This window comes from Melopsittacus undulatus, assembly GCF_012275295.1.
Source record: "Melopsittacus undulatus isolate bMelUnd1 chromosome W unlocalized genomic scaffold, bMelUnd1.mat.Z SUPER_W_unloc_4, whole genome shotgun sequence".
Classification (NCBI taxonomy): Eukaryota; Metazoa; Chordata; class Aves; order Psittaciformes; family Psittaculidae; genus Melopsittacus; species Melopsittacus undulatus.
In genome coordinates, this window is record NW_022993946.1 from 719,665 (window position 1) to 746,355 (window position 26,691).

Genomic DNA, 26,691 nt, shown 5'->3' on the forward strand with positions numbered 1-26,691 from the left:
TAACAGGTTCACTAAATTTATTTAAAAACCATAAAATATATCTTAAAAAAGAGCATTACATTCTGCACACTGTTCTCAAAGAATGCCAGGGATGTATGGACAGCCAGTCTTCTCCCCTCTTAAAAAAAAAAAAATCCAACCAACAAAACAACAGAAAAAAAACAACCACAAAGCAACCCCCCACCAAAAAAAAAAAAAACAAAGCAAAACAAAAACTCACCCCTGCACAAATAACCAACACCACATCCCCAACACGAGGAAAAAGAAACAAGCAAAAATCAACCAAACAAAAAAAAAAAACAAACCCCAGAACAAACAACCCAATGTACATAAAGCAGGGCCTTCACAATAGTTACAGAAAAACCATTATAATTTACCACCACCACCAAACAAAAATAAAATCCACTCTTCTGCCATTTCAAAAAAATCTCAGTGTTAGTCTTTTGCAGCCTTTCCCTCCCTCCCTCAAATATTTGTACTGAATTAAAATATTACATCTGGTGAACAGCAGATTCCACTACATCTCAAATGCAGAACACATATGAAGCAGAGGAATGTTGGCTTTTTAAACAGAAGAAGGTATTTGAGAGAAAAAAAAATTAAGGAAAAAAAAAAAAAAAAAAAGATGCAGGACTCCTTCAAGATCTTCACTAGTCTTAGAAAAACTTTCCAGAATACTGCTTCACACTATAAAAAAGAAAAAATAATCTTGCATTAGAATCCTTCAACATCTGCATACTGCTTCACACTATAAAAGAAAAAGAAAAAAAAGCATGTATTAGAATGATTGACCATACATCTTGAATCAGTATTCACAATGGCATTCTTAAACTACAAATTCCCTACATATTTAAAAGTAAAAAAATTAATGGCTAATAATTACAGGCATATAACTTTAAGCATATTTAAATATTAGTAACCAAAAGCCAAACATTCAAGTTAAACACGTTAACAAATACTATGACAGCAAACATGTTATTTAAGCAAAATTAAGCAAACTAAGTCCAAAACTGTTAATATTTGCCAGAAGAGAAAGCAATGCCAGCAAGGTATGAAAGCTGCATAACAGCACAAATTGATTTCAACTTGGTCTGTAGAGGCATGGTCTGTGCCATATGGCAGACTGTAATTTGTTGTCAGTTAAGTTATGTAAAAACAACAAAATCACTAGTCTTCCACACAGAACTAGACCAATGTCCACTGAAATCTTCTATATTTTCTACAGGTTCTAAGTAATTTATTACTTTTTTTTTCTTCTTTTTCTGGTGAATAGAATTTTTCCACCAGTGAAATGAGAGGACAGCTTGGTTAAAGTGTTTTCCATCAAGATTAATTTTGGGGGAAGCTTCATTTTAGTTATAACAGAGAAAAGAAGAGACTCAAGGCAATACTACCCCTGAGAAGTTAGGTTCAATAGTTACTTAAATCCTGTCTTCTAAAAACTATATTGCAGAGAAGAACAGTTTTAGAATGTAGTAGTAGGAAAGTCAGTTTAAAATTGACAGCAAAAACAGTGTTAAGCTTCAACTTGCCTGTTCTGCAGTAAATACTGAGCATTTTGTATCTGGTCCTGTGTTCCCGTAATTGTTATTATTCGATCTTCTGAGCCTTCTAATGGTTCATCGATTTTGATTGAAGCTCCTGACTCATGACGTATTTGTTTGATTCGCTGGCCTCCCTTTCCAATAATAGATCCTGCCAGCTAGGGGAGAAAATAAAGCATTCATTTCTTGATAGAACTTTATCTGCAAAAACACAGTACTGTTCAAGTAGCTTCCATCAATTTGAACAGTTATAATGAAAGCTTCCTCTTACAGCCTCAAAACATCTGCTGCAATGTTTATTATATAAACATAGGCAGGATAGAGCTGGAAGAACCAGAAGCTTGTTTGTAAAAAGAAGTTCTGTAGACCATCTCTATTACTGAATAACAACAAGTTCAGTGCATCTCTAAAATGAAGAAAGCATCTTTAAGAATAATCTTTCAGTGATTTAGAAACACTTGCTGTACATTAAAAGCACTTATCAAGCATCCCAAATGCTTTTGATTTATTTACATAGCCTGAGAAAAGCCTGTGACATTCTATCTATTTATACATAAGTGGAAAGCAAGTCAGCTGCACTTACATCTTTGGGAATCGTTACTTGTGTTGTAATGATGGGTCCACCAAGATCTCCATATGAACCACGCCCCCCTGCGTAAGAGTAGTCTGATTTAAATGTATGCATCAAGCCCCTTATTAACTAAAATAAATGCATGTCAAAATTCTCTAGAAAAACTTACCATATCCAGAGCCACCCTCAAACTGTAAGAAAAAAGAGAAAGAAAATCCTTAAATAGAAGATAGCCATTATCATTAATAACTTTTAATCTCAAGTATCCCACTATTAAACTTAAGCCTATTTTATGAAAAAACCTAATCCAGAACCTTATCAAAGGCAAACTGTGAAGTGTGGAATAAGGCAGATCAAGAACAAGGGAGGAGGGGGAAGGAAGTAAGGAATCTCCAATGACAACGTCTTGGCCTATTCTCTTAAAACCTCTAAAAATAAGTCATCAAGACTGTCCTGGATTTAGCAGTAGCAGTCAATTTTTCTCCTTCTTAGTAGCTGGTGCAGCGCTGTGTTTTGACTTTCAGCCTGGGAACAGAGCTGATAGCACCAAAGTTTTTTAGTTGTTGCTAAGTAATGTTCACTCTGACCAAGGACTTTGTGAGTCTCACGCTCTGCAGGGAGAAAGGGGGGCCAGGAGGGAGCAGAGACAGGACACCTGACCCAAGTTAGCCAAAGAGGTATTCCATACCACAACACAACATGGTCGGGAAGGTAACTGGGAGTTCCTCAGAAGTCACTCTCTCTGCTCGGTCAGGCTCGTTTCAGCAGATGGTATTGTATTCTCTTCCCTTATTATTTATTTTATCATTATTATTCTTGGTGGTAGCAGAAGTGATTTGTTACCTTAGTTAATGGACTGTTCTTATCTCAGTCTGTGGGAAGTACACTCATTTGATCCTCCTCCCCATCCCTCCGGGAGGGGGAGGTGCTGGGGGTGAGAGAGAGTGTGGTTTTGTTTTAAACCACGACAAAGATATAGACATACCAGCTTACCAAGCAACCTTACCAACTCAGCTGGTAAACAGCTCTTAATGCAGAAAGTCCTGACTCTTGGACTAAACTGACATTCAGATCAAAAGATCAGAGTTCAGCCTTATTATTGCTACCTATATAGCTGAGGAGAAATTAAAGTCTTAGTTTCGGACAAGATGTTTACCCGATAACTGTCAACCCTTCTTGAGGAAAAACAGAGTAAACCCTAATAACTTCATAATTGGTCTCTTCATTCAGACTACACTACAATATTTTGTATCTTAGAAATGACAATCACGACAGGTTATTTTCTCCTCTTTCCTTCCAGTTGTGGGCCACGACATTAGAAGAAATAGACGGACCCAGTCCATTAGTACATGGCTCCATCAGTGGTGCCACTGCCACAATTCTGTTGGTTTTTGTTTTGTTTTGTTTTGTTTTTATATATAATAGGATGGCCTATGCGGCACCAGGATTGCTGATGTTGGATAGGATTCACCTTTTTCAAAGGAGGAAGAGGGTCTTTGCTCATGAGCTAGTGGGGCTCATTAACAGAGCTTTAAACTAGACATGATGGAGGAGGGGGGGGGGGGAATATCAAGCTCGCCCATGACAAGGTGTGGGATGAGATATCAAGGTTAGAGGGGCAGGGTGCTACTGAGGACCTTCAGGCCAGTGGCTTCGAGACATGTTGGTCACACTGGAGCACACTTGAAATCTTACAGAGATAAGGAAGGGGCACCTGAGGAAATAGGAGCCAACAGGGAAACACCAGTGAAACACTTCAGAGGAATCAAGAGGTGCTCCTCTAAGTTGAGAAGGCCAGCAGCCTAGCTGAAGTGCTTCTACACCAATGCATGCAGCATGGGAAACAAACAGGGAGTTGGAAGCCACCATCAAGCTAGAAAGCTATGACCTGCTGGCCATTACTGAAACTTGGTGAGACAAATACCATGACTGGAGCGTGGCTATTAATGGCTACAGGCTATTCAGAAGGGATAGGCAAGGAAGGGTTGCCCTCTACATCAAGAGATGGACAGAGCATGAAGAGTTGTCTCTGAAGAATAGCTACAAGCAGGTTGAAAGCTTACGGGTAAGAATGAGAGATCAAGGCAAAGGGAACCTTGTGGTTGGTGTCTATTACAGGCTGCCCAATCAGAGGGAGACTATTGATGAAGCCTTCTTACTCCAGCTATAAGAGGCATCGTACTCTCAGGCTCTTGTCCTGCTAGGGGACTTCAACCACCCTGACGCCTGCTGGAAAAGTAGCACAGGGAGCTGTAGTCAATCCAAGAGACTCCTGGAGTGCACACTGAGGATACCTTCTTAAGCCAGGTAATAGACAGCCCTACCAGGGGGGATGAGATAGTGCATCTGATGGTCACCAATGCAAGTGAACTAATTGGTGACATCAAAACTGGGCTGCAGTAATCATGCACTTGTGGAGTTCACAGTCATAAGGGAGGCAAGACAGGCAAAAAGTAGTCAGGACCTTGAATTTTAGGAAAGACAACTTTAGGCTCTTCAAGAAGTTAGTCAATAGGACCCCCTGAGAAATTGCCCTCAGGAAGAAGGGAGCAGAACAGACATGGCAGATCTTCAAGGACACTTTCCACAGAGCACAAGAGCTCACAATCCCCCAGTGTAAGAAATTGAGTAAAGAAGGCAAGAAGCTGGCATGGCTGAGTCAGGAACTGCTGATCAAACAAAAGGGCAGGAAGGAAAAGCACAGGCAGTGGGAGCAGGGACAGGTATCCTGGGAAGAGTATAGGAACACTGCCCGGTTGTGCAAAGATGGGGTCAGGAAGGCCAAGGCACAGCTGGAGCTGAACTTGGTGAGAGATGCAAAGAACAACAAAAAGGTTCTACAGGTACATCAACCAGAAGAGGGAGGTCAAAGAAAGTGTGCCGCCCCTGCCCCCCCCCCCCCCCCCCCCCCCCAATGAGCAAGACTGGTAAACTGGTAACAGTGGACAAGAAGGCTGAGGTACTCAACATTTCTGCCTCAATCTTCACTGGCAGGCTCTCTCCCCACACCTCTTGAGCAGATGAACTGCAGGGTGGGAACTGGGGGAGAAAAGTCCCTCCCACTGTAAGTAAAGATCAGGTCTGTGACCATTTGAGGAACCTGAACATACACAAATCTACGGGATCTGATGAGATCCATCCCAGAGTGCCGAAGGAATTGGCTGATGCAGTTGCCAAGCCACTCTCCATGATATTTGAGAAGTCGTGGCAGTCAAGTGAAGTCCCTGGTGACTGGAAAAAGGGCAATATCACACCCGTTTTTAAAAAGGCTGGAAGGGAGGACCCCAGGAACTACTAACCTGTCAGCCTCACCTCTGTGCCTGGGAAGATCATGGAATCGATTCTCCTAGGAGCTATGCTAAGCCACATGAAGGACAGGGAGGTGATTTGAGACAGCCAGCATGGCTTCACCAAGGTCAAGTCCTGCCTGACCAACCTAGTGGCCTTCTATGATGGAGTAACTACATCAGTGGACAAAAAAAGGTCTATGGATGTTGTCTATCTGGACTTCTGAGAAGCCTTTGACAAAGTCCCCCTACAACATCCTTCTCTCTAAAATGGAGAGACATGCATTTGATGGGTGAACTGTTCAGTGGATGAGGAATTGGCTGGATGATTCCATCCAGTCAACGGCTCAATGTCTGGATGGACACCAGCAACAAGTGGCAGCCCTCAGGGTTCTGTACTGGGACCAGTACTCTTTTTAATATCTTCAACGACATAGTGGGATTGAGTACACCATCAGCAAGTTTGCAGATGACACTAAGCTGAGTGATGCAGTTGAAATGTCCGAGGGATAGGATGCCATCTAGAAGGACCTGGACAAGCTCAAGAAGTGGGCCCATGGAAACCTTAAGAGGCTCAAAGAGGCCAAGTGCAGGGTCTGGGGCAACCTCTGGTATCAAATACAAGCTGGGGGATGAAGGAATTAACAGTACCCCTGACTTAGCGGTATTCATGGATGAAAGACTAGACATGAGCTGGCAATTTGCGCTTGCAGCCCAGAAGGCCAATCATATCTTGGGGTGCATCCAAAGAAGCATGGCCAGGAGGTCAAGGGAGGCGATTCTTCCCATCTGCTTTGCTCTGGTGAGACCCCACCTGGAGTATTGCATCTAGCCCTGGAGTCCTCAGTACAGTAAAGATATGGACGTGTTGGAGAAGGCCCAGAGGAGGGCCACAAAAATCATCAGAGGGATGGAGCACCTCTCCTATGAGGAATGGCTGAGAGAGTTGGGGTTGTTAAGCCTGAAGAAAACTCCAGGGAGATATTATTGCGGCCTTTCAGTACTTAAAAAGGGCCTGTAAGAAAAATGGGGAGAGACCTTTTAGCAGGGCCTGTTGTGATAACACGAGGGGTGATGGTTTTTCAGCTAGAAGAGGGGAGATTCAGGCTAGATGCAAGGAAGAATTTTTTTTTATAAGGAGGGTGGTAAAACACTGGCACAGGTCGCCCAGAGAGGTAGTAGATGCGCCATTCATGGAGACATTCGAGGCCAGGCTGGATGTGGTTCTGGGCAACCTGATCTAGTTGAAGATGCCCCTGCTCCTAGATGACATTTGAAGGTCCCTTCCAACCCATACTATTCTATTACACTAATTACAGCTATTCTGCTAAAACTACCACATACCAAATTCAAATCACTGCAATGCAGCACCCCCAAGTGTTTTATGTTCAAGATTTGTAGACTGGCACTTGTTATCAAGTACTTAATTTCATCTAATGACCTCTAAATACACAAACACCCGTTTTAATATCTTCCTGTAGAAGCAGAGACTAGATGTTCACACTTCTCTAGAATTCAATTTATATCGCTGAAATACAGGAATTTGTGTGAATTACTTGTTTGCAGATATTGCAATACAACAACTTTGTCCAAAAAAACTATTTGCCTGCTAGCTTTTTGAAACAGCATCAAAACGGTAGCTATTCAGAAAAAAATTGTTCATCTATTTCCAAGCAACCCATATTGTGTAATCACATTGCTTAGCTATACAGACCATAATACAACATAATAGAGCTCATAGGGGAGTGCAAAATACAAAACAGGACACTGCTTAAAAATTAATTCAGAGATTGATCAGAGCTGCATTATTCCACACACATACTCATCTGCCTATTTCTGCTGATATTTTGCACAGGGAAACCCTTTTTCAGGCTAACTTGCTTCAGTGAACAATCCTTTTCTTGACCCTTTCTCTTGATTCTCCTCCCCAGACTACAAGACAGCAAATGAGTAATTATAACTGCAGTGGTCATGTAAGCTAGAAACTAAAATTTAATATTTGGCAGCACTTTGCCATCTTCCAGATGGCATGAACACTTGCTGACACCTTTTGAACTTTCGTTCCTGAACCCGCTAAGAGTAAGAAGCCTGATAAACACAAATCAAATGGAATACTTTCAAATATTTGGATAGGTAACACATAATAGTTTATCTACAACTATAAGGATTATTTTTAACATTCCTTATTTCAAACAGGAGAAAACATAACATGAAGTTAACATAAAACACTTCTATATAGATGCACCTACAGGGTTTTGAAAAGCAAGAGTTACAACGAATTGCAACTTAGAACACTAAAAATAGGGTACAAAAGAGGCAATACAACAGAAAAACTTCTCTTAGCTGTGCTGCTGCATACTTCCATTGTGGAACATTAGCTACCTGCATAGGATTCACTGTTCAGGACAAACTGCCAATAACATGAGTTAGGAGACCAGCTTCAGGGATTTTTCAATAGATGCAAGCTGCCACTGACTACGTTCAATTTCAAGAAATTCCAGTTATCACTTAACCAATTAAAATGGTTTTTCTCAAAAATCAACTATGAAACCAGTCAAATAAAAGCATGAGCACACTCACCAACTCTGGTGGCTGCATGTCATCGCAGGCATCCACATGACACTGCATCATCTTCCAGACACAACATAATAGGAGGAAAAGAGGAAATGAATCTAAATTAAGTCCATGTCATGGAGGCTTATAGCTAACTTGGCAAGGAAACACATACCAATATAGAGATACATGTTCCTGCACTATTTAAAATACTACAAAGTCTCAAAAGTACATAATATTGACCAGTTACAAGATTAACTCCTTTTTACTTTCACTGCAAGGGAACTGTAACTGATTTTCCTCTTACAAAGAGCATCAGACAGCTAAGGGGAAAAACACATGTTGAACAGTTTGTTTTTTTTTAAACACCTCTGAGTACTAAAGCTACTATATACTAGAAGATGCTACTCTCAGATACCAAAGCCTTCTATTTCTCTCATGCATTTAAAAACAATCAAAAAACACCCCCCCCCCAAAAAAACAAAAAACCAAAACCCCCCACAAAAACACACACCAGAAAAGGAATTAAATTAAAAAGTAATTGTCATTGATATATTTATGTCAACAGCAGGTTGTGGAGAACTCAATGCATCATCTACAGAAGCTGACCGTGAAAACCCCAAGCAGAATGAGATAGAGAGAAACGAATGATTGTAAAACATCACTTGGGGGCAACTGAAAAGTAACAGCTTGAATATGCGTGCTTGTAAAGTAGCTATTATTAGAGGTTGCAATTTTGTGTATAAAACCACCTATATGCCACATGTTATAAAGGTTCAAGTGACTTCAAATCAGACTAATCTTACTGAAATAATGCTACCTAGAGTAATGGGTTGTTATGTTACACAAGTCCAGCAATGATAGAGCAGACATACCAAATTGTAAAAAACTTTTAGGAAAACTAAAAAGGGGGAGATGTGGAGACAGTGTTCTCACAGGAGAATGGATATTTGGTACATGAGCTCTGAATAACTCCGAGGGATACAGTAAGGCTGTGGGAGGCCCGAGGAAGCCTAAGCAAGCAAGATAAGAAGAAGCTGGAATTCACTGAGTTATGAGAACTGTGGACTGTTGGCAAGCATTCGAGGTCAAGTTCTCACACCCGTGCTTAACCAATTATGTGTTAGTCACTAAGGGTCTTCAAGACAAGTATCCAATCATGATATGCCAAATTGCTGTAGGTGTGTGTAAGCAATAGTATATAAGGAGTTAATGCTTTGCAATAAATGGCTTTTTGTCTGATCATGTTGATCTCTGACTGAGTCCGTTCCGCGGCAGCAGGTCAAGCAGGAAGGACATGGCTTCTCATTTTATTATTTCCATATACCTCATATAAACCACTAGCTAAACTAACAATCTACTACTGACTAATTATATTTGAAAACAAACTAGTTTCTAATTTACGTTAAATTACTATTAAGGCAAAAGCCTTTGCTGGGTTAAAACATGCAACACAACATGAATAGCACATTATATATAAATGCTCATTTTAAAACAGTTCCCAAAATTATCCTGCACCTAGTATTTTAAGATAAATAACAGAATTTTCTTATCTACAGACTCATTTGTGCTAGCTACTACTGGTAACCAAAGGAAATGAAATAGAAACCAAATGAAACACTGATTGGATAAGACAAAGGGCATAGTACTGATAAGAATTGATTGACTTTTATATCTAGAAAGAATACGTGACAGCAAATTCCTTACTGTAACTTTCCCTTGTTTTAAAGGGACTGGCCCAGAAGAGTGAAATTTTATTTTTTAGTATTTATATAGATAAATGTGACAAACATCCTCATTGATTTTTTTACATGCTCGCTAATGCCTTAAACATGAAGCACTTTTAATATTTTTAGCACATGTACCTTTATTGAAGTGCTTATACAGATGTGTATACACGTGGAATCATATATGATGTTAAGAAATATCTAGAAATAGGAATCATTTGAATAAGCAAAACCAGATTAGATTTCTGAACATACACTATGTTTAAACAGACATTCTGATTTAGTTCTCAATTAACTCAAATTTAAAGATACTTTGAAAGCAAAGGAACTGACTATTAAAAAAGGAGGGGGATTCAATGGCTTTATATGCCCTTCTCCACCCTGGTATGCTTTTGTGTACTTGTATATCTAAAGCACCCATGGAGATAGGAGTGTTAATGAAATAGTAGAAACATATTCATGCTTTCTCAGCTATCAAAATAGCCATTAGATTTGGAGTAGTTACAGCCTAAAATATATACCTCTGTAATAAGAGAAACAATGCATGTATGTCCATCAGTAAAATGCCTCAGAATAGAAATTTTTACATATCTATTAAAATATTTTTCCCCCTCCCATCTTAGAATTAAGGCTGTCAGTATTGTCACATCTCAGAAAATTCAAGTTTCACCATCCAATCTTGGTTCACTGTCTCACAAGTCTTGAACAACTGAACTTTTCCACCTTTGGCAGAGAAGAGAATCAGCTGAAAATTAGGATTTCCGTAGATTCAACATCTCCAAGATTTTGGTCTGAAAAGAGAATCTATTCTTGCCTTTTAATAGATTTATGTAAAATGTCAATCCTGCTCTGAAAGTAGCATTTCCCATGCGTTACTTTACAAACCACATCAATGTCAGTTTACTCCAAGTTTAAATGTTTTGCTAGAGAATGGTTTCTATATGAAATGCATAGTAGCAAGACCACCTTATATTTCTGGCATGATAAAACTTGCAGCTTCAGCCTCTCAATCCATGAAAAAGCTTCTCATCTGTTTATACAGTTAAGGACACAAGGATTATGGCTAGCTAAAACTAGAAATTAAATACAATTTGTCTGTGCCTCATTGTAGACAGGCTATGAAACTTGTGCATAAAGCAGCTAAAGCTGTATGGAAAATGAACAGAGATGACTCCCACTTATTTGTAGAAACTCATGTCAAGAAAGCCAAGTTCAAACTGTCCAAAGTCAGACTAAACAGAGTTCAAATCGATTTTCTATTTTAAATTAAATGGAACAGGACTAAAACACGCTATTTCCCAAGCTAAAGATTCCATTCAACCAAAAACCAAAGGGCAGGCTGTTCTGTTTTATATGCCGACACTGGTTTTACCAGCTGCAAATGTGAAAATACAAAAACTGAGCTCTGAAAACATAATAAAAATAAAGGATCTTCGAGGTATAGTACATAACTATTCTAGTTTCTTAAGATCCAGAGTAGTATAGACGACTTAGTGGTTTTGGTGGTGTTTTGGTGTTGGTGTTGTTTTGTGGTTTGTGAGGGTTTTTTGGGGGGGAGGGGGAAATAGGGCTTTTTTGTTCATTTTTAGCAATTTTAAGCGTCTTTCTTTTTGATATATTTTGACATTCTTGTAACATGTACTTCCAGTGTGTATTACTGGAAGCGACTACCTCGTCCTCCCAGAAGGAGGCAGTGTGTAAACCTCATTTAGATAGCCCATTCCATAGGTCCTCAACTTCTTCCTATTCCATTCATTTAAACAAATGAAAAACAAACAAAACCAAAAACAACCAAAAAAACCCACCACCAACCAAAACCAAACAAACAAAACCAAAAATCCTCAAACCCACCTAATCTGTCATCTCAAGGAATGTACCAAACAGAACCAGAGAAGAAATAAAGATTATTAATCAAAGATTTACCTCCAAGATGCCTATGATTTCACTTCCCAGGAAAGTGGGTACAACAGTCCATGACTACCAGGGAGTCACATTTTAGAGTACAACATGGAAGAGCCTTAAACCATTTTTATTCTCCCAACCCCCCAACGTGGTTGAATGTACCTAATTTCATTTAAAATTCAACTTATCAGTGGCCCTGGCTCCAAAACATTTTGAATTACAGTATATATTATTTTGCAGACACAGAAATTGGCATAAAGACAAGAACTGCTTTGAAAAAGTAATCATCTGCCAGACTAGCTAGAGCTCTTTATAAATATTATTCATGTTCTCTCAACCTGCTAACATCTGCTGGAAAACATTTTTTGACATGCTTTCTTGATGTGAAAAGCTTCCCAACTCGTATTTCTGTCATCCCAATTAAAAAGCTTAAAAAAAGGTCCATACAATAAAACCTGCAGGGACTGTGCTCCACCAACTTTTATTCCATTGTTAATAGCAGTTAGGGAGAACCAACCAAGAAAAAAAAAACACAACCAAAACTCAAATAACCAAGCCCCACAAACCAAACCTACACAGCAGATCACATCCCAAATGCCCTTTACACCCCAAACAGTCATCATCTTGGAAGAACCATTTGTATGGCAAAAACATTTTGGCAGTATCAAAGTTTATCGGAAGCACACATGCCCCACACTTAAATGTACGTATTCAAGAACAGTTTTCTCAGCTATTTGAAGTGCTAACTAAACAAAACAATATGAATTTTAACTCCTACCATTCCATCATAACGGTCTCCAGCTCTACCCCTTCGGTCATAAGACATAAGATCTCTAAAATGAGAAAAAGCAGCAGCACATGGCTCAAGTTATAAACTAGTTTATATAATCTAATTCAAGTTTTCATTATTTGCACACAACTATAAATTTCTGAATGCTTTAGCCAAGTTCTGAATGACATAAAGTTACAAAACTACTGACTGAAGTCCTGATGGACTGTTACACTGCAGAAATAACTGAATTCAAATACTCTTTGAAATTCTCTGGTGCAATATATACTCAGTCCTGCATAATCAATACCAACATGGAATGTGAAATAAGTCCTGGCAACATAAGCACAATTCAGCAAATTTTAGTCAACTTAAGTTTTGCACAATGCATTTAAGCAACTTACCCGCCACGAGGAGGTGGTGGAGGAGGAAGAGGAAGATTACGAGCTCTGCTGCCACCTCTGCCACCATGACCTGGTGGAGGTGGTGGAGGTCCTCTGCGAGGGCTCATATCATCATAATCCCGTCTTGATGGAGGCATGGGTCGTCCACCACGACCAGGAGGCATTCGATCAAAACCTCCTCTCCCACGCATTGGAAAGCCTACTGGACGTCCCCTTCTATCATCAAACATCATTGTGAAGCCACCATAGTCATATGTTTCATCATAGAAATTGGGATCATAAGGCTGGGCCCGTCCTTTAATTGGAGACTAAGACATGCATACACACAAAAAAAACAAAACCAACAATACCAGTCCCCCCAGTTAGCACTTACTGTTAAAATTACATTAAATCACTATATTAAATGAATATAAATTTTTATGTTCTGAATTGATCTCTTGAGGCAAGGGTGCATAATGGCCAGGGCTACACTCAATGAGCCCTGGTGGAGGTACTCCTGCAGCAGGCAGCTGAACTGCAGAAGACTATCAGTAAGCTGTCAGGGAAACTGACAGGGAGCTGGACTGCTTGACACAAGCCCCAACTGTGCAGGGGCCACAAGTGTCCATCATACCACATACAGTAAAGGAGGGCAATAATTCAGGAAGTTGGAAACTAGTAACAAAAACCACAAAAAAAGGAGGAAGAGGACTATTAAAAACATGGGGCTTCCTCTAAAATCTGACATCCCCATCCAGAACAGCTCCATTAATGAGGAAACTCACACCTTACCAAATGAGCAACCACCTGATGCACCAGTAGAAAGGATAACTAATAGTGCCTCCAGGAAAATGGGGCAAGTGAGAGCAGTAGGTGACTCTATCCTGAAAGGGACAGAGGCACGCGTCTCTCAGCCTGACCCAGTCTCAAGGGAGGCGTGTTGCGTACCAGGGATGTTGCAGAGAGGCTGCCTGATCTTCCAAGTCCTGCTGTTTCCCACTTCTAGTGGTCTATGTGGGTGCTAGCAATATAGATAGCAGTAGCCTGGAGAACATTAAGGACTACGGAGCCCTGGGAGAGGCGATTAGGGGCTCTGGGGCTCAGATAGTTTCTTCATCAATCTTCCAGGTTAAAGGCGAGGACTTGGAAAAGGCCAGGCAGAAAGGGGAAAACGCAAAACCCAGGGAACTACAGACCAGTTAGTCTCACCTCTGTGCCTGGCAAAATCTTGGGGCAGATTCTCTTGGAAAGCATGCTAAGGCAAATGAAAAAAACTGAGGTGCTTGGTGACAGCCAGCATGGCTTCACTAAGGAGAAAACCTGCATGACCAATTTGGTGGCCTTCTATGATAGGGCTATGGAACTGATGGAGAAGGGTAGAGAATTTGATGTCATCTACCTGGATTTGTGCAAAGCGTTTAACACTGTCCCACACAACATCCTTCTCTCTAAATCAGAGAGATATCAATTAAATAAATGAACCACCCAGTGGTTGAAGAACTGGCTGGATGGCCACACACAAAGAATTGTGGTCAACAGCTCAATGTCCAGTTAGAGACCAATAATGAGCGTTGTCCCTCAGGGACTGGTGTTGGGACCAACGTCATTCAACGTCTTTGTCGGTAACAAGGTAAATGGGATTGAGTGCATTCTCAGCAAGTTGACCAAAGACACCAAGCTGCGTGGTTCGGTTGATACCCTGGAGGGAAGGGATGCTATCCAAAGGGACCCTGACATGCTTGTAAGATGAGCTGATGCCAACCTCATGAAGTTCAACAAAGCCAAATGCAAGCTCCTACACCTCGACTGGGGCAATCCCAAGCACAGCTACAGGTTGGGCAGAGAAGAGATTCAGAGGAGCCCTGTGGAGAAGGACTTGGGGGTGTTGGTTAATGAGAAACTACGTGAACCAGCAGTGTGTACTCACAGCCCAGAAAGCCAACTGCATCCTGGGCTGCACCAAAAGGAGCATGACCAGCAGGTTGAAGGAGGTGATCCTGCCCCTCTACTCTGCTCTCATGAGAACTCACTTGGAAAATTTTGTAAAGTTCTGGTGTCCTTATCATAAAAAGGACATGGAACTGTTAGAGCAAGTCCAGAGGAAGGCCATGAGGATTATCAGGGAACTGGAGCACTTCCCATGTGAAGAGGCTGAGAAAGTTGAGGCTGTTCAGCCTGGAGAAGAGAAGGTTGCATGGAGACCTCATAGCAGCCTTCAAGTATGTGAAGGGGGCCTACAAGGACGCTGGATAGGAACTTCATTAGGGACTGTGATGAGAGGACAAGGGGTAACAGATTCAAACTTAAACAGGGGAAATTTAGGTTAGATTTAAGGAAGAATTTCATCTCTGTGAGGGCAGTGAGGCACTGGAACAGGTTGCACAAGGAAGTTGTGAATGTTCCTTCCCTGGTAGCGTTCAAGGCCAGGTTGGACAGACCCTTGGGTGACATGGTTTAGTGTGAGGTGTGCCTGCCCATGGCAGGGGGGTTGGAACTGGATGATCTTAAGGTCCTTTCCAACCCTAACTAGTCTATGATTCTATTATTTCTCAATGCTGACACGGCAGGCACAGATGTTACTGATGGGTGGCACATACATTTGTCTCTCTTCCTCCCCAGTTTAAAATTTCTTCATTTTACTTATATATGAAGCATGACTAACAACCCACAGGTACCAAAAATGGCTTCCATCTCTGGTAAGTTACACCCCAGTTCTAGGAAACAGGAATAATTTCAAGGGTGATAACAGTCTAACACTTATTTTGTTACTGAAGAGGCAGCACTGAATTCAAAATATAAATGGAAAGATAATTTTTTTCGTGCAAATAATCCCAACTTTCATGAATACCAGTGAAAGAATAAAGTTAAAACATTACCTCAGAGATAAGATCCAAGATAATCTTTATACATTCCACAACTCTATCAGGTTTTCCACCAATAAGCACCACTCTATCAGTGGAATGAGGACAACACTCTTGGAAGAGCTTAATGGTGGTCTGAGTGTTCTGTTGAAAAAAAACAAACAAAAAAACCCAACAACAAAAAAACCACAACAAAACAAGCTAACCAATCTTCTAAAAGAAGGAATTCAACACAATTTTATAAAATTAATGAAAACAAAATGGGTAAGATACGGACTATAACATTTTAAAAGAAACAAACAAACCAGACCATTAAACTTGAAGACATTTTAGATGAATGCCTGCTTCCTAGTTCTTGCAACATATTTAATGTTAGGATATTATATTTTTAAGAGCTGCAATGACATCAGTTTGCATGAAAAGCTAGTGAACATGAAAAAAAATTCATCCTTTCAGTTATGGATCATCTACATGGTCATTTAAATCCAACATTAGCAAAAGGACCAGATATCCATTATAAGCTTATGGGTTCTATAAGCCTCCATATGTCATACAAACATGCTTTGGATGCAAGACAGCAGCTTTGCCAGGATTATGTCTAGTCATCTTGCCTTATTTAGTCCACGCAAATAGTAGCTTACACCTAAACTGACCTTTAATTGCCTTTGACACAATGCCAGTAAAAGACAGAAATCAACACTCTAGATTCAGAGACCACTAGCTTTTAAGAACAAAACATGACTCCTCCATGAGGAATAGTCCTTCACAAAGGAAACAATGGTCTTCGAGAAGGCAGAACTTAAAACCCCACCCCATACTAATTTTTTATAGCAATATTCAAACAGCTATTAAATTATCATTTTTGGAGTTTATGGAAATTCATCCACACTAAACCATTTTCTATGCCCAACACCACCAATATAGTCATCATTCAGCAGTTCGTTTCAGAAGGAGTGATGAATGGCATTTTAAAAAAAATATCCTTTATTTATCAAGATTATTGTTAATATGTTTTAAAGCTTTATTAAGTCCTAGACTCTATTACCAACAGCCACTTTATTTCTGACTTTTTGCAAGAAAATTGTAATAAGTAACTGATCTCAAAACACATAAATTGTATATGAAATACGTTCTGAAGGAATTACTGCACATATGATGCTTACATTCACCATTTATGAACACAAAACCCCAATCTGTTTATAGAACAAAAGTAGAATGTGAAAAGAACAGGAAATAGTACCTCTCTGAGTTCTTTGATTTTAGCACCCTTGACACCAATAATTCCTCCTGCTAGACTTTGGTGAATTAGAAGCCTTAATTCACAGTCAAAGTCGCTACCTTTGTAGTGCTGATACTGTAAGAAAGATACGTACAAGGAAAGAATAAAATATTAGTCAAGGGAAAAAAAAAAAAGTAAAATTGAAAGCATCAAAATTCTAGTTGGGGGGGGGTGGGGGCAGGTGGAGTGGGGGTGTTGTTAAGCTTTTTTTCTCCAAGCATCCCGGTTTAACTTAATTTTTGCTGAACTGTAACGCTGTATTTGCTATGACAGAATCACACCTATTTAAGTACTTTGCCTCAACATGAGGTGATGTCAAATTAGTTTTCTTTATTTCTTTTATTGTATAAAATTTTATGGTATCAAACAGCACAACACACTTGTTTAAAAAGCCAAGGCGGGATGGAAATTACAATACAGCTACTTTAAACTGAAGACTAAATAAGCCAAGAGACAGGTATTTTGAAGGGGAGACTTCCAAATATTATATTCTAAGAAGAGATTATCTCCATTAAAACAAACAAACAAAAGCCAACACAGTTTTGAAAGCTATAGGCACACAACAATCATCTGGAATTATCTTGTTTTAAAACCTAAATTTATACTTCTAAAGAAGAAACAAATCTAAGGCACATACCTCTTCTAAAGTAGGGATAATCTTCTTCAAGATTTCTCCAATTGTCTCTGTATCTGCACTTATACTCAAGATTCTGGTAGAGGCCATAGTGTCAGAAAAGTAGAAGTTTAGCATTCATAATCATACACAAAATTCAAACAAGACTGACTACACAGAAGAATTTACAATTAATATTCTCCATTTAAAGTAAACCTGTTCACTGGATTTACAACACATGCATCCTTGTTTATGTCCAACATATATGCATGATGAATGTAAGATTAAGGTCTTGCAGAACATGAGCAAGCAAGAGCTTTTGGAAGGCTCAAATTAAGTGGGCAAGAAATCCAAGCAGAACTGAAAGTAGAAGTGAATATTCACGTTCTCCACCACCATTAATTTAGTATACACTCGCCATTACACTGGTAAAACTGGCACACCTTCTTGTAGAAAAAGTGGGAATATGCAAGTGGTCAACATTACATCTGGAGTAAGGTTGAAAGACTGGTTGGAAATTAGATTACTAAGGGGCTCTGCAGAAAAGGAACAAAAATACAGGGGGAGAACAAAACAACCTCCAAACAAAAACGTAACACAAATGAGAAGCAAAGGAAAGTGAACTATAGTATTCCATAAGAAATAATTATGAACAATATTGGGGGGAGCAAGGTGGACCACAAAGAGCAAGAGACTCTTGAAAAAATCTGAGTTATAATGCAGTGAATATGCAACACCTGAAGCTGTGCTCCTTCCACTGAAATAAAATTAGTGGTTTATTTGGGTGGCCAACTTATGTAAAAGTTCAGTGACAAAAAGACTTAATGGAGAAAATAAGACAGAAAATAAACAAAACCAACCAAACAACAACAAAACAAAACAAAAAAAAAAACCCACAGCAAAACAATACACTGCCTATAAGGAGATACTATTTAATTATATAAAAGGTAATAAAATACATTTCTCTCTTTCTAATCAGGCAGCGATGCATAAACTGTTGGGACATACCGCTCAGGGCCACTGCTGTCTGGGACTGAAACACTTGCATTGTACTGCATTGGTCATTGGCGTTCGTGGATGTTGGCATTGGGCATGGGCATTCAACCAGAAGTTGTCAAGTATGGTACCCATTTGGCAATGGGCACATTTTTGGGCATAGCCAACCAGGGTTTTCACATTAGCGTTCAGGGGCAGATGGGCCAACGTCATGGTGGGCAACGCAGGGGCAAGTCGATCCAGTACATGGGTAACGGAGATATATGGCCAAAAAACAAGGAGAGGGAAAAGGCGGAAAAGCAATAAATTTTAAACTATACTCATTACTCTCAGTTAACGAAACAAGCTTAAGTTATTCTGAAGACTAACACGATAATGGATTGCTACACTACCTGTGGTTTAACGGTATGGATAATAATGAGTTACTTTATCTGACTAAACTACTTTTTTAACATACTGATGTTTCAGTAGCAGGCTGGCTCATCAATGTAGCCACAAAAACTGTTGAGATCCATATTACTGAAACCTTGGGCAAGTTGGGAAAGTTGGTATTCCAGACCAATTAAACCATCTAGACTTAAAATAAACACACTAGCTGTCAAAGTTAGAAGGTGTATGTATGATTCTGGACCATTTCAGCTTAAACCTCAATTCTAGTTACTACAGTTTGCAAACTTATATGGAACAATAACATGTTGAACAGTCTTTCTTGAAAAAATTTGCTGAAGTGTAGCTGATGCTACAGGAGTGTAAACAAATGGAATTTAAGAAGCATTGCTAAGTTTTATAAATACATAACATTTATCCTGAACATGTGTCTAATCACAAGAGTCAACTCCCTATAAAATATGAATAGGTAAATAAGTCATGACCATTTCAAAATGCTTCAGAGTAACAGAATAAAATGTTTCTTTACTGTTCTACACTCGTAATTAAACCATGCAACCTTAACATGAATGTCTTTGTGCTTTATGTTCAAGCTGTTACAGTAAAAACAAAAGGACCATTATTTTTGTTGTTGGGGTTTTTTGGGTTTTTTTTGTTGTTTGGTTTTTTTTTTTAAGGAAGTTTAAGAAGTCCTCTATCACTGGATTAAACCAGCCACCTGCAATAGTTTTCAGTAGTACTGTAATCAATTCACACATATGGGAAATGGTTTGGTTAAGAATTTTAAGTTTTGCTGATATTTCTAATTAGAGATATTAACTCATTTGAAGTGTGTAATTTAGAAGAACCCTGTTTGAAAGCAAAACGTTTTAACATAAAAGCCTCTCCTCCCACATAACTTTGTTTTCCATTTGTGTTGTAATTAAAACCCAGCTTAAGTGATCTCTTCTAGCAATTATTATAAATGACTTACAGATTATTGTTATCTAGATTTGAATTTCTCATTTTCTAGAAATGTATGCAATCAATTTTTCAATGCAGTGCTCTGAGAGAATTGGTGTTAAATTAATTCAAACTCATATATACTCACATCTGTACGAAGTGCCTTAATATTTTTGCCACCTTTTCCAATCACTGCTCCAGCATTCTGGAAAATAGTTTTCAGAAGTTACAGTATTTTAATACAGCACAGACTACATTTCTGAACTGAAGACTAAAAACAATGCATCTATTTCAGCATTACCTTGTGAGGTGCATTTAGGGGTGGGGGTTATTTTGCTTCTGAAAGGTTCAAATTAAATCAAAACATAAACTGACACGGTTTGACCATGGGGGGGGGGGGGGGAAAGGTGGTATATCAAAACAGCTCTTATCATTTAACTTTAGAAAGAGATAAAAACACCCAATAATATTATTACCATGTAAAATTTAAGTTCTAGGTCAAGGATTTTCCTTTTTAATATATTTATAATTTTCACTTTTACACTCCATACATTTGATAATTTCAAATGCTACTTTTGATTTACACCTAGGTAACACAACTGACCACTCAAGTAGGCACAGTCTGAAGCATGTAAAGCCAATAATGTGAGGCATCCCTGCCCATAACAGGGGGATTGGAACTAGATGACTTTAAAGTCCTTTCCAAACCTAACTATAAAGAATCACTATTCAGAAGTTGCTAAAATCAACAAGAATAAACTCGAATATTCAAGAGGGGCAATTGTAAAACTACATGCTCAGACCACACCACCCAACTCTTGGAAGGCAGACGCAAGGGACTGCGAGAATGAAGACCTTGGGCCCAGTACAGAGCATCTGGTTTGAGACTATCTTAAGAACCTGAACGTACACAAGTCCATGGGACCTGATGAAATCCAACCATGGATCCTGAAAAAGCTGGCAAAAGAAGTTGCTAAGCCACTGTCCATCACACTTAAAAAATCATTGCAGTCAGGTGAAGTTCCTGACAACTGGAAGAAGAGTAATATAACCCCCATTTTCAAAAAGGAGGAAATGAATGAACCGGGGAATTACAGACCAGTCAGTCTCACCTCTGTGCCTGGCAAAATCTTGAAGCAGATTCTCCTGGAAGGCATGCTAAGGCACATGAAAAACAACAAGGTGCTTGGTGACAGCCAGCATGGCTTCACTAAGGGGAAATCCTGCCTGACCAATTTGGTGGCCTTTTGTGACGGGGCTACAGAACTGATGGACAGGGGCAGAGAAGTTGATGTCATCTACCTGGATTTGTGCAAAGTGCTCAACACTGTCCCACATGACATACTTGTCTCTAAATTGGAGAGACGTCAATTTGATAGGTGGACCACTCGGTGGATAAAGAACTGGCTGGCTGGCCACATGCAAGGAGCTGTGATTAATGGCTCAATGTCTGGCTGGAGACCAGTAACGAGTGGTGTCCCTCAGGGATCGGTGTTGGGACTGGTCTTGTTTAACATCTATGTCAGTGACATGGACAGTGGGATTGAGTGCACCCTCAGCAAGTTTGCCAATGACACCAAGCTCTATGGTTCGGCTGATACGCTGGAGGGAAGGAATGCCATCCAGAGGGACATTGACACGCTTGTGAGGTGGGCTGATGCCAACCTCATGAAGTTTAACTATGACAAGTACAAGGTCTTACACCTGAGTCAGAGCAATCCCGGGCACAGCTAGAGGTCGGGCAGAGAAGAGATTTAGAGCAGCCCTGCAGAGAAGGACTTGGGGGTGTTGGTCAATGAGAAAATGAACATGAGCCAGCAGTGTGGGCTCACAGCCCAGAAAGCCAACCGTATCCTGGGCTGCATCAGAAGGAGCGTGACCAGCAGGTCGAAGGAGGTGATCCTGCCCCTCTACTCTGCTCTCGTGAGACCTTGCTTGGAGTATTGTGGGCAGTTCTGGTGCCTTCAACATAAAAAGGACATGGAACTGTTAGAACAAGTCCAGAGGAGGGGCACGAGGATGATCAGGGGACTGGAGCACCTCCTGTATGAAGACAGGCTGAAAAACTTGGGGCTGTTCAGCCTTGGAGAAGAGAAGGCTGTGGGGAGACCTCATAGCAGCCTTCTAGTATCTGAAGGGGGCCTATAGGGATGCAGGGGAGAGACTATTCATTAGGGACTGTAGTGATAGGACAAGGAGTAACAGGTTAAAACTTAAATAGGGGAAGTTCTTCTCTGTGAGGGTGGTGAGGCACTGGAATGGGTTGCCCAGGGAAGTTGTGAATGCTCCATCCCTGGCAGTGTTCAAGGCCAGGTTGGACAGAGTCTTGGGTGACATGGTTTAGTGGCAGGGGGCTTGGAACTAGATGATCTTAAGGTCCTTTCCAACCCTAACTATTTTATGATTCCATGATTCTATCTTTATCAGGCTATTTTGAAAACTACATGCAAATTTATCACTTTTGTTATGCAGTTCACACATGATGACAACACCAGCACAAACATTTTGCGGCACTACATAACGTCATTCATTCAGAGTTAAGGTAACATTCCCCTGCCCTGACACAAAAGACTGAGTTACTTCAGACAGTACAAACACATGTAGTGACTGGAAACACTAAAGAAGATTCCTAAATAGCAATTTTACTGTGACAATTTATACTAGTCAATGAAGTGATTGCAGTCCCTTAAACATTGCTCCCATATTTCCTCCTGTTGATGCATATAGACTTAGTAAACCTGTGAAAGTTACCAAAACCCTGAGGAAGTCCTCATCTTGCCTTTCATGTTTAGTTCACAATCATAAGCTGATCATTCTCTAAAGAGTAATGCACAGTCTTTCCCCAGGAACAAATATGTCCCACTCAAACACAAGAAAAGTGGCTTATAATTTCTATTGCTTCAATTAAAACTCCTTTAAAAAAAAGGAAAATAAAAAAAAAAATCAAAGTAGTCCCACAGATCATTAAAGACTCATTCTTAACAAAATTCAGTGAATATAATGTCATCGCAACACTACTATCATTCACACAGACTTACAAAAATTCCCAAGTTATTTTAAATAAAGCATGCATTCTTTATAAATATACACCACAACATACATTGTCACCACCGTCTTAAGTATGACCAAGAACACTGCAATACTGAAAAAGCATACTTTGCTTTGAAGCAGGATGCGCAACTCAACCATCTCATCTGTATTCCGAGATCTTTTGAAGGCCTGTTCTTCCTCCATATCTTCTGCAGGACGCTTGCCTGTAGACAGGTCCACAAAGGGAGGGAGAAAACACAGGATGGATGGACACAAACATATACTTAACTTTCTAAGGCACAATAAAATGGGATATCAAGCTAATGCACTGTATTCCTAATGAAGCATTCCCTCCTATTAGCCCAATGCTAACTTCCGACATGTACCCTGACAATCTGTAGCACAGAAATGGGGTTTTACTTCATCAGTCTACGTTTCAATTCATTATTGAAGACTCATTCCAAATCTATCAACTACAGCTGAAATGAGAATTTTGCCAACTTCGTGAAAAATTTACAACATGTTGTATAAATCAGCACTGAATCACCTACCCAGTATTTCTTTTATGATTGGGAAAAACTTAAAACCTGAAAGATCAAAAGTAGTTTGCCCAATACCAAAATACTGGTGGAACAATAGAAAAGCAGTATTTCAAATAGCTCTGCAAAACTGGCATGAATCAACTCAACGCTAATGCCCTAACACTTCTTCACTAATTACATTAAAAAAAAATAATTTAGCTAATAAAGATATTTCACATACATATACATTCCTTCAAAAGACTGCAATGAATACATTAATAGATATGCCTGACCATATTTTTACATGATCACAGGCTAGACCAGCAGTGAGTATTTAGCTATTAAATATTTTCAAATCCTTAGTTATAGCTTTGAGTCACTTATGTCATGTCTAAAACGCCCCCACAGAAAAAAAAATACATATTCGTAATACAAAACCCATGTAAAGCCATACAGCACACATAAAATATTAAATGCAAAAATACTGCAATTATAAACATTGGATGCAGTTAAAGCATTCTGAAATAACTGGAAACGCCAAGACTGAAAAAGGTGTCCCAACCCCCATAAAAGAGCCCTTTAAGTAAATTACCATTTGTCTCTGTGTTGGTAAAGGTTTCCTCCTGTTGTTCAGTCTCCATTACCTTTTATTCTTAGGTGTGCAGATAAAACCTGTTGCAGAACAAAAAAAGAGCCAGTACACCCATTTTGGGTATGCGTGTGGGGTGCAGACTGCACATCGCACTGAAGGGAAAAACAAAAAGATATACCCATTTCTAGAACTTACCAGTTTTATATATGCTTACAGAGCAAAACTCAAGTGTTCTGGGCAGGATCAAAATCCAACCGCCTACTGCTTCAGAAGCCTATGAAAACAGCATATACCCTCTGTTCACGAGTCTGATTCTCACTATAACTAAAAATGAGGGTTTGGCCTGAGTTTTTGCTGCAAAGCTTTTCTTCATAAATGAGAAAGCATAAGGCCAAACACATCACTAAGAGAAGAAATAAAGTCTGTAAACTTACAGATAAACAATCAGCCTGAACAATTAGGGAACTGGCCAGTATGCAAATACTTGTTAGTTTTAAGCAATCATGTTTACTGATAACGATTTTCAGGTATTTAAAGTGAACAATTATCCAGTTCCCATTTTTATAATGTTATATAATACATATCACGAATTTCCTTTTTAAGAGACACTATGTATCAATCTACTTATTGTTTAAACCATGTAAAATTATTATAATCACCAGCATTAATGAATAAGTTATCAACCTACCAGCATACATTACCATGCCTTCCATTCAATATAACTAATTAACAAAAAGAAATTATACATGCCAAGCTAGAAAAATTATCTTAAAATACCACACTGCAGTTATGTATAACCTCTGTATATATGCACAAAAAAAAAAAATCTCAAAAGTAGCTGAACTTTTCTGGTTTTGTGAATCAAGTACCTCTTTCAAGATTTATTTTTTTCAAGTTTACATGAGAATATTTGTAAAACACAATACAAAACCAAGCAAAAAAAAAAAAACCCACAACTTTGCACCTTATCCTCTTAACATAAATAAATAAGACCAAAAAGCACTTGAGCAGATAACGTCCAAAGAATGCCATTTCCCCCCTTGAATTCTGGGAGTATTCAAAAAATATGTACATGAGGCCCTCAGTGACATGGTTTAGTGGTGGCCTTCGCAGTCCTGGGGTAATGGTTGGACTTTATGATCTTAAAGGTCTCTTCCAACCTAATTAATTCTATAGGACAAGACACTCTCAGTTACCGTGCTGTTGTGTAAATCGAATTTGTAGAATTAAATTGACTAACGTAATGATTTTACAAACATAGAAAAGATAAAGCGGCCATAGACATAGAGGGCTAGGAGGTGACGACGCGTGACTACTCCCACTCCCTCCGGCACGAACGGCCCTTTCCGCCTGGACGCCTCCCTTTCCACAACCTACGCACAAGTCACACCACGGTCTGCTCGGACTTACGTTTACCTTTACCTCTTGCACGGCTTCCACCGCCCACTGCCGGAGAGCACTCGGAAACCCAGCTCATACCCTGAGTGGACGGGACAACATTACATAACCCCCGCAGACCGAGACCCACCTCCACGGTGGCGGGGACTAGCAGAAATGGCGGCGGTTGCAATGGCGTCTACCCACTGCTAGGCGGAGCCGGGAGCCGAAAAACGACCACCATGCGGTCACCAGATTTCTCCCGCTTTACCCAGATAGACACAAAGGAGGCACTCGGTGGCCCTGACCCGAGCTCAGGTGGGACCGACAGAGCGCAACGGCGTCGCCACAAGAACTCCGCAATTGCCCCTTAAAGCAGGCCCTGCTGCAGAGCGCTCCCCAGTTGGCTTGGCACAGCTGCTTCTGCACAGGCAGGAGCTGAGAGCGCCCTCCCTCCTCCTCTCCTCTGCTCACTGTAATTCCAAAAACTCGCCCCATACAGTTACCTATTCACCCGGCCTTAGCATGCAGCCGACATTCACCACATCTCCACTCCGGAAGCAGCATCGTTTGGGCCACCGTGCCCCCAATAAGGTCGCCGAGGTATGATGGTTGCCAGCAGAGACACAGATCACCCTTTTCGCCCCTCTCCTCAGATGGACCTCCTTGGGCCCGCAGGCTGCGCCAAGCCACTCTACATTAACTAAGGAGTCACTCCCGGCCCCCTCCTCCACACAGCAGTCCCGACCCAATTCTGCACCCCCCTCCCCGCCAGCAGGGAAGAGCGCTGTCCCTGCGGGAACCCACAAAAACCCTGAGGCCTATCAGCGACTCGGCCCCCACGTTACTATGTCACTACAGCATCGACAGGGGCACGATCAACAGCTTCGCTTCCCTCAACCCCCCTTAGCTCCCCGCCCCTCAGCACACACACAACACACCCCATCAGCTACGCGCGCAAGCCGCGCTTACCTACACCCACCACGTATGAAAGAGAAAAAAAGTGAACAATTCCTACCGCCAACACATCCACCTACCAACACCTCCAAACGCCTGGCCCAGCCACCTCCTCTCCTCCCCTTCTTGGAGACACACTGCAGCCCCATTGGGCAAGACAGCTGCCTGTCAGGACATAGATGGCCTCCAGTTTGCCCCGCCCTCCGTGTGAACCATAGAGAGACAAGGCCTGAGTGTAATGGAGGGGAGTGGTTTATTTTGTATTGCCATAGTGTGCCTAAGTTGATTTTTTTACTTGCCTCATAGGGGCTACGAGAAGAGCGGTAACAACAGTGGAGACAATGGAAGGCGGTAAAAGAGAGCAAGAGGAACTGCAAGGCTTGTTTTTTTGTGGTTTTTT

At 40.4% G+C, this 26,691-nt stretch overlaps 1 protein-coding gene across 9 annotated transcripts; it reads right to left on the reverse strand.

Moving 5' to 3' along the window:
* LOC117438266 (heterogeneous nuclear ribonucleoprotein K-like) lies at positions 1 to 26,418 on the reverse strand. Of its 9 annotated transcripts, none has more exons than XM_034073782.1 (16): positions 26,372 to 26,418; positions 24,153 to 24,231; positions 23,958 to 24,037; positions 22,971 to 23,068; positions 19,963 to 20,019; positions 18,498 to 18,541; positions 17,514 to 17,586; positions 16,838 to 16,951; positions 15,613 to 15,741; positions 12,758 to 13,065; positions 12,363 to 12,417; positions 7,983 to 8,033; positions 2,285 to 2,306; positions 2,128 to 2,210; positions 1,533 to 1,702; positions 1 to 748 (listed from the first exon to the last, which is right to left on the reverse strand). In XM_034073782.1, exons 3-16 carry the CDS (start codon positions 24,004 to 24,006, stop codon positions 715 to 717), a joined length of 1,287 nt encoding a protein of 428 aa, XP_033929673.1. In that variant the 5' UTR covers positions 24,007 to 24,037; positions 24,153 to 24,231; positions 26,372 to 26,418; the 3' UTR covers positions 1 to 714. The 9 variants fall into 9 exon arrangements, with proteins under 9 accessions (XP_033929673.1, XP_033929675.1, XP_033929674.1 ...); XM_034073784.1 differs by lacking the exon at positions 26,372 to 26,418 and adding an exon at positions 26,353 to 26,369; XM_034073783.1 differs by lacking the exon at positions 26,372 to 26,418 and adding an exon at positions 25,841 to 26,062.
* Positions 26,419 to 26,691: the final 273 nt, after the last annotated feature.

Excerpts from the sequence above, each read along its gene's own strand:
- LOC117438266 (XM_034073782.1), bottom strand. The coding sequence starts at position 24,006 with ATGGAGACTGAACAACAGGAGGAAACCTTTACCAACACAGAGACAAAT. Across the intron at positions 20,020-22,970 it reads GCATCCTGCTTCAAAGCAAA|AATGCTGGAGCAGTGATTGG; the intron begins GTATGCTTTTTC and ends ACTATTTTCCAG. Across the intron at positions 8,034-12,362 it reads GAGACCGTTATGATGGAATG|ATGATGCAGTGTCATGTGGA; the intron begins GTAGGAGTTAAA and ends TGTGTCTGGAAG.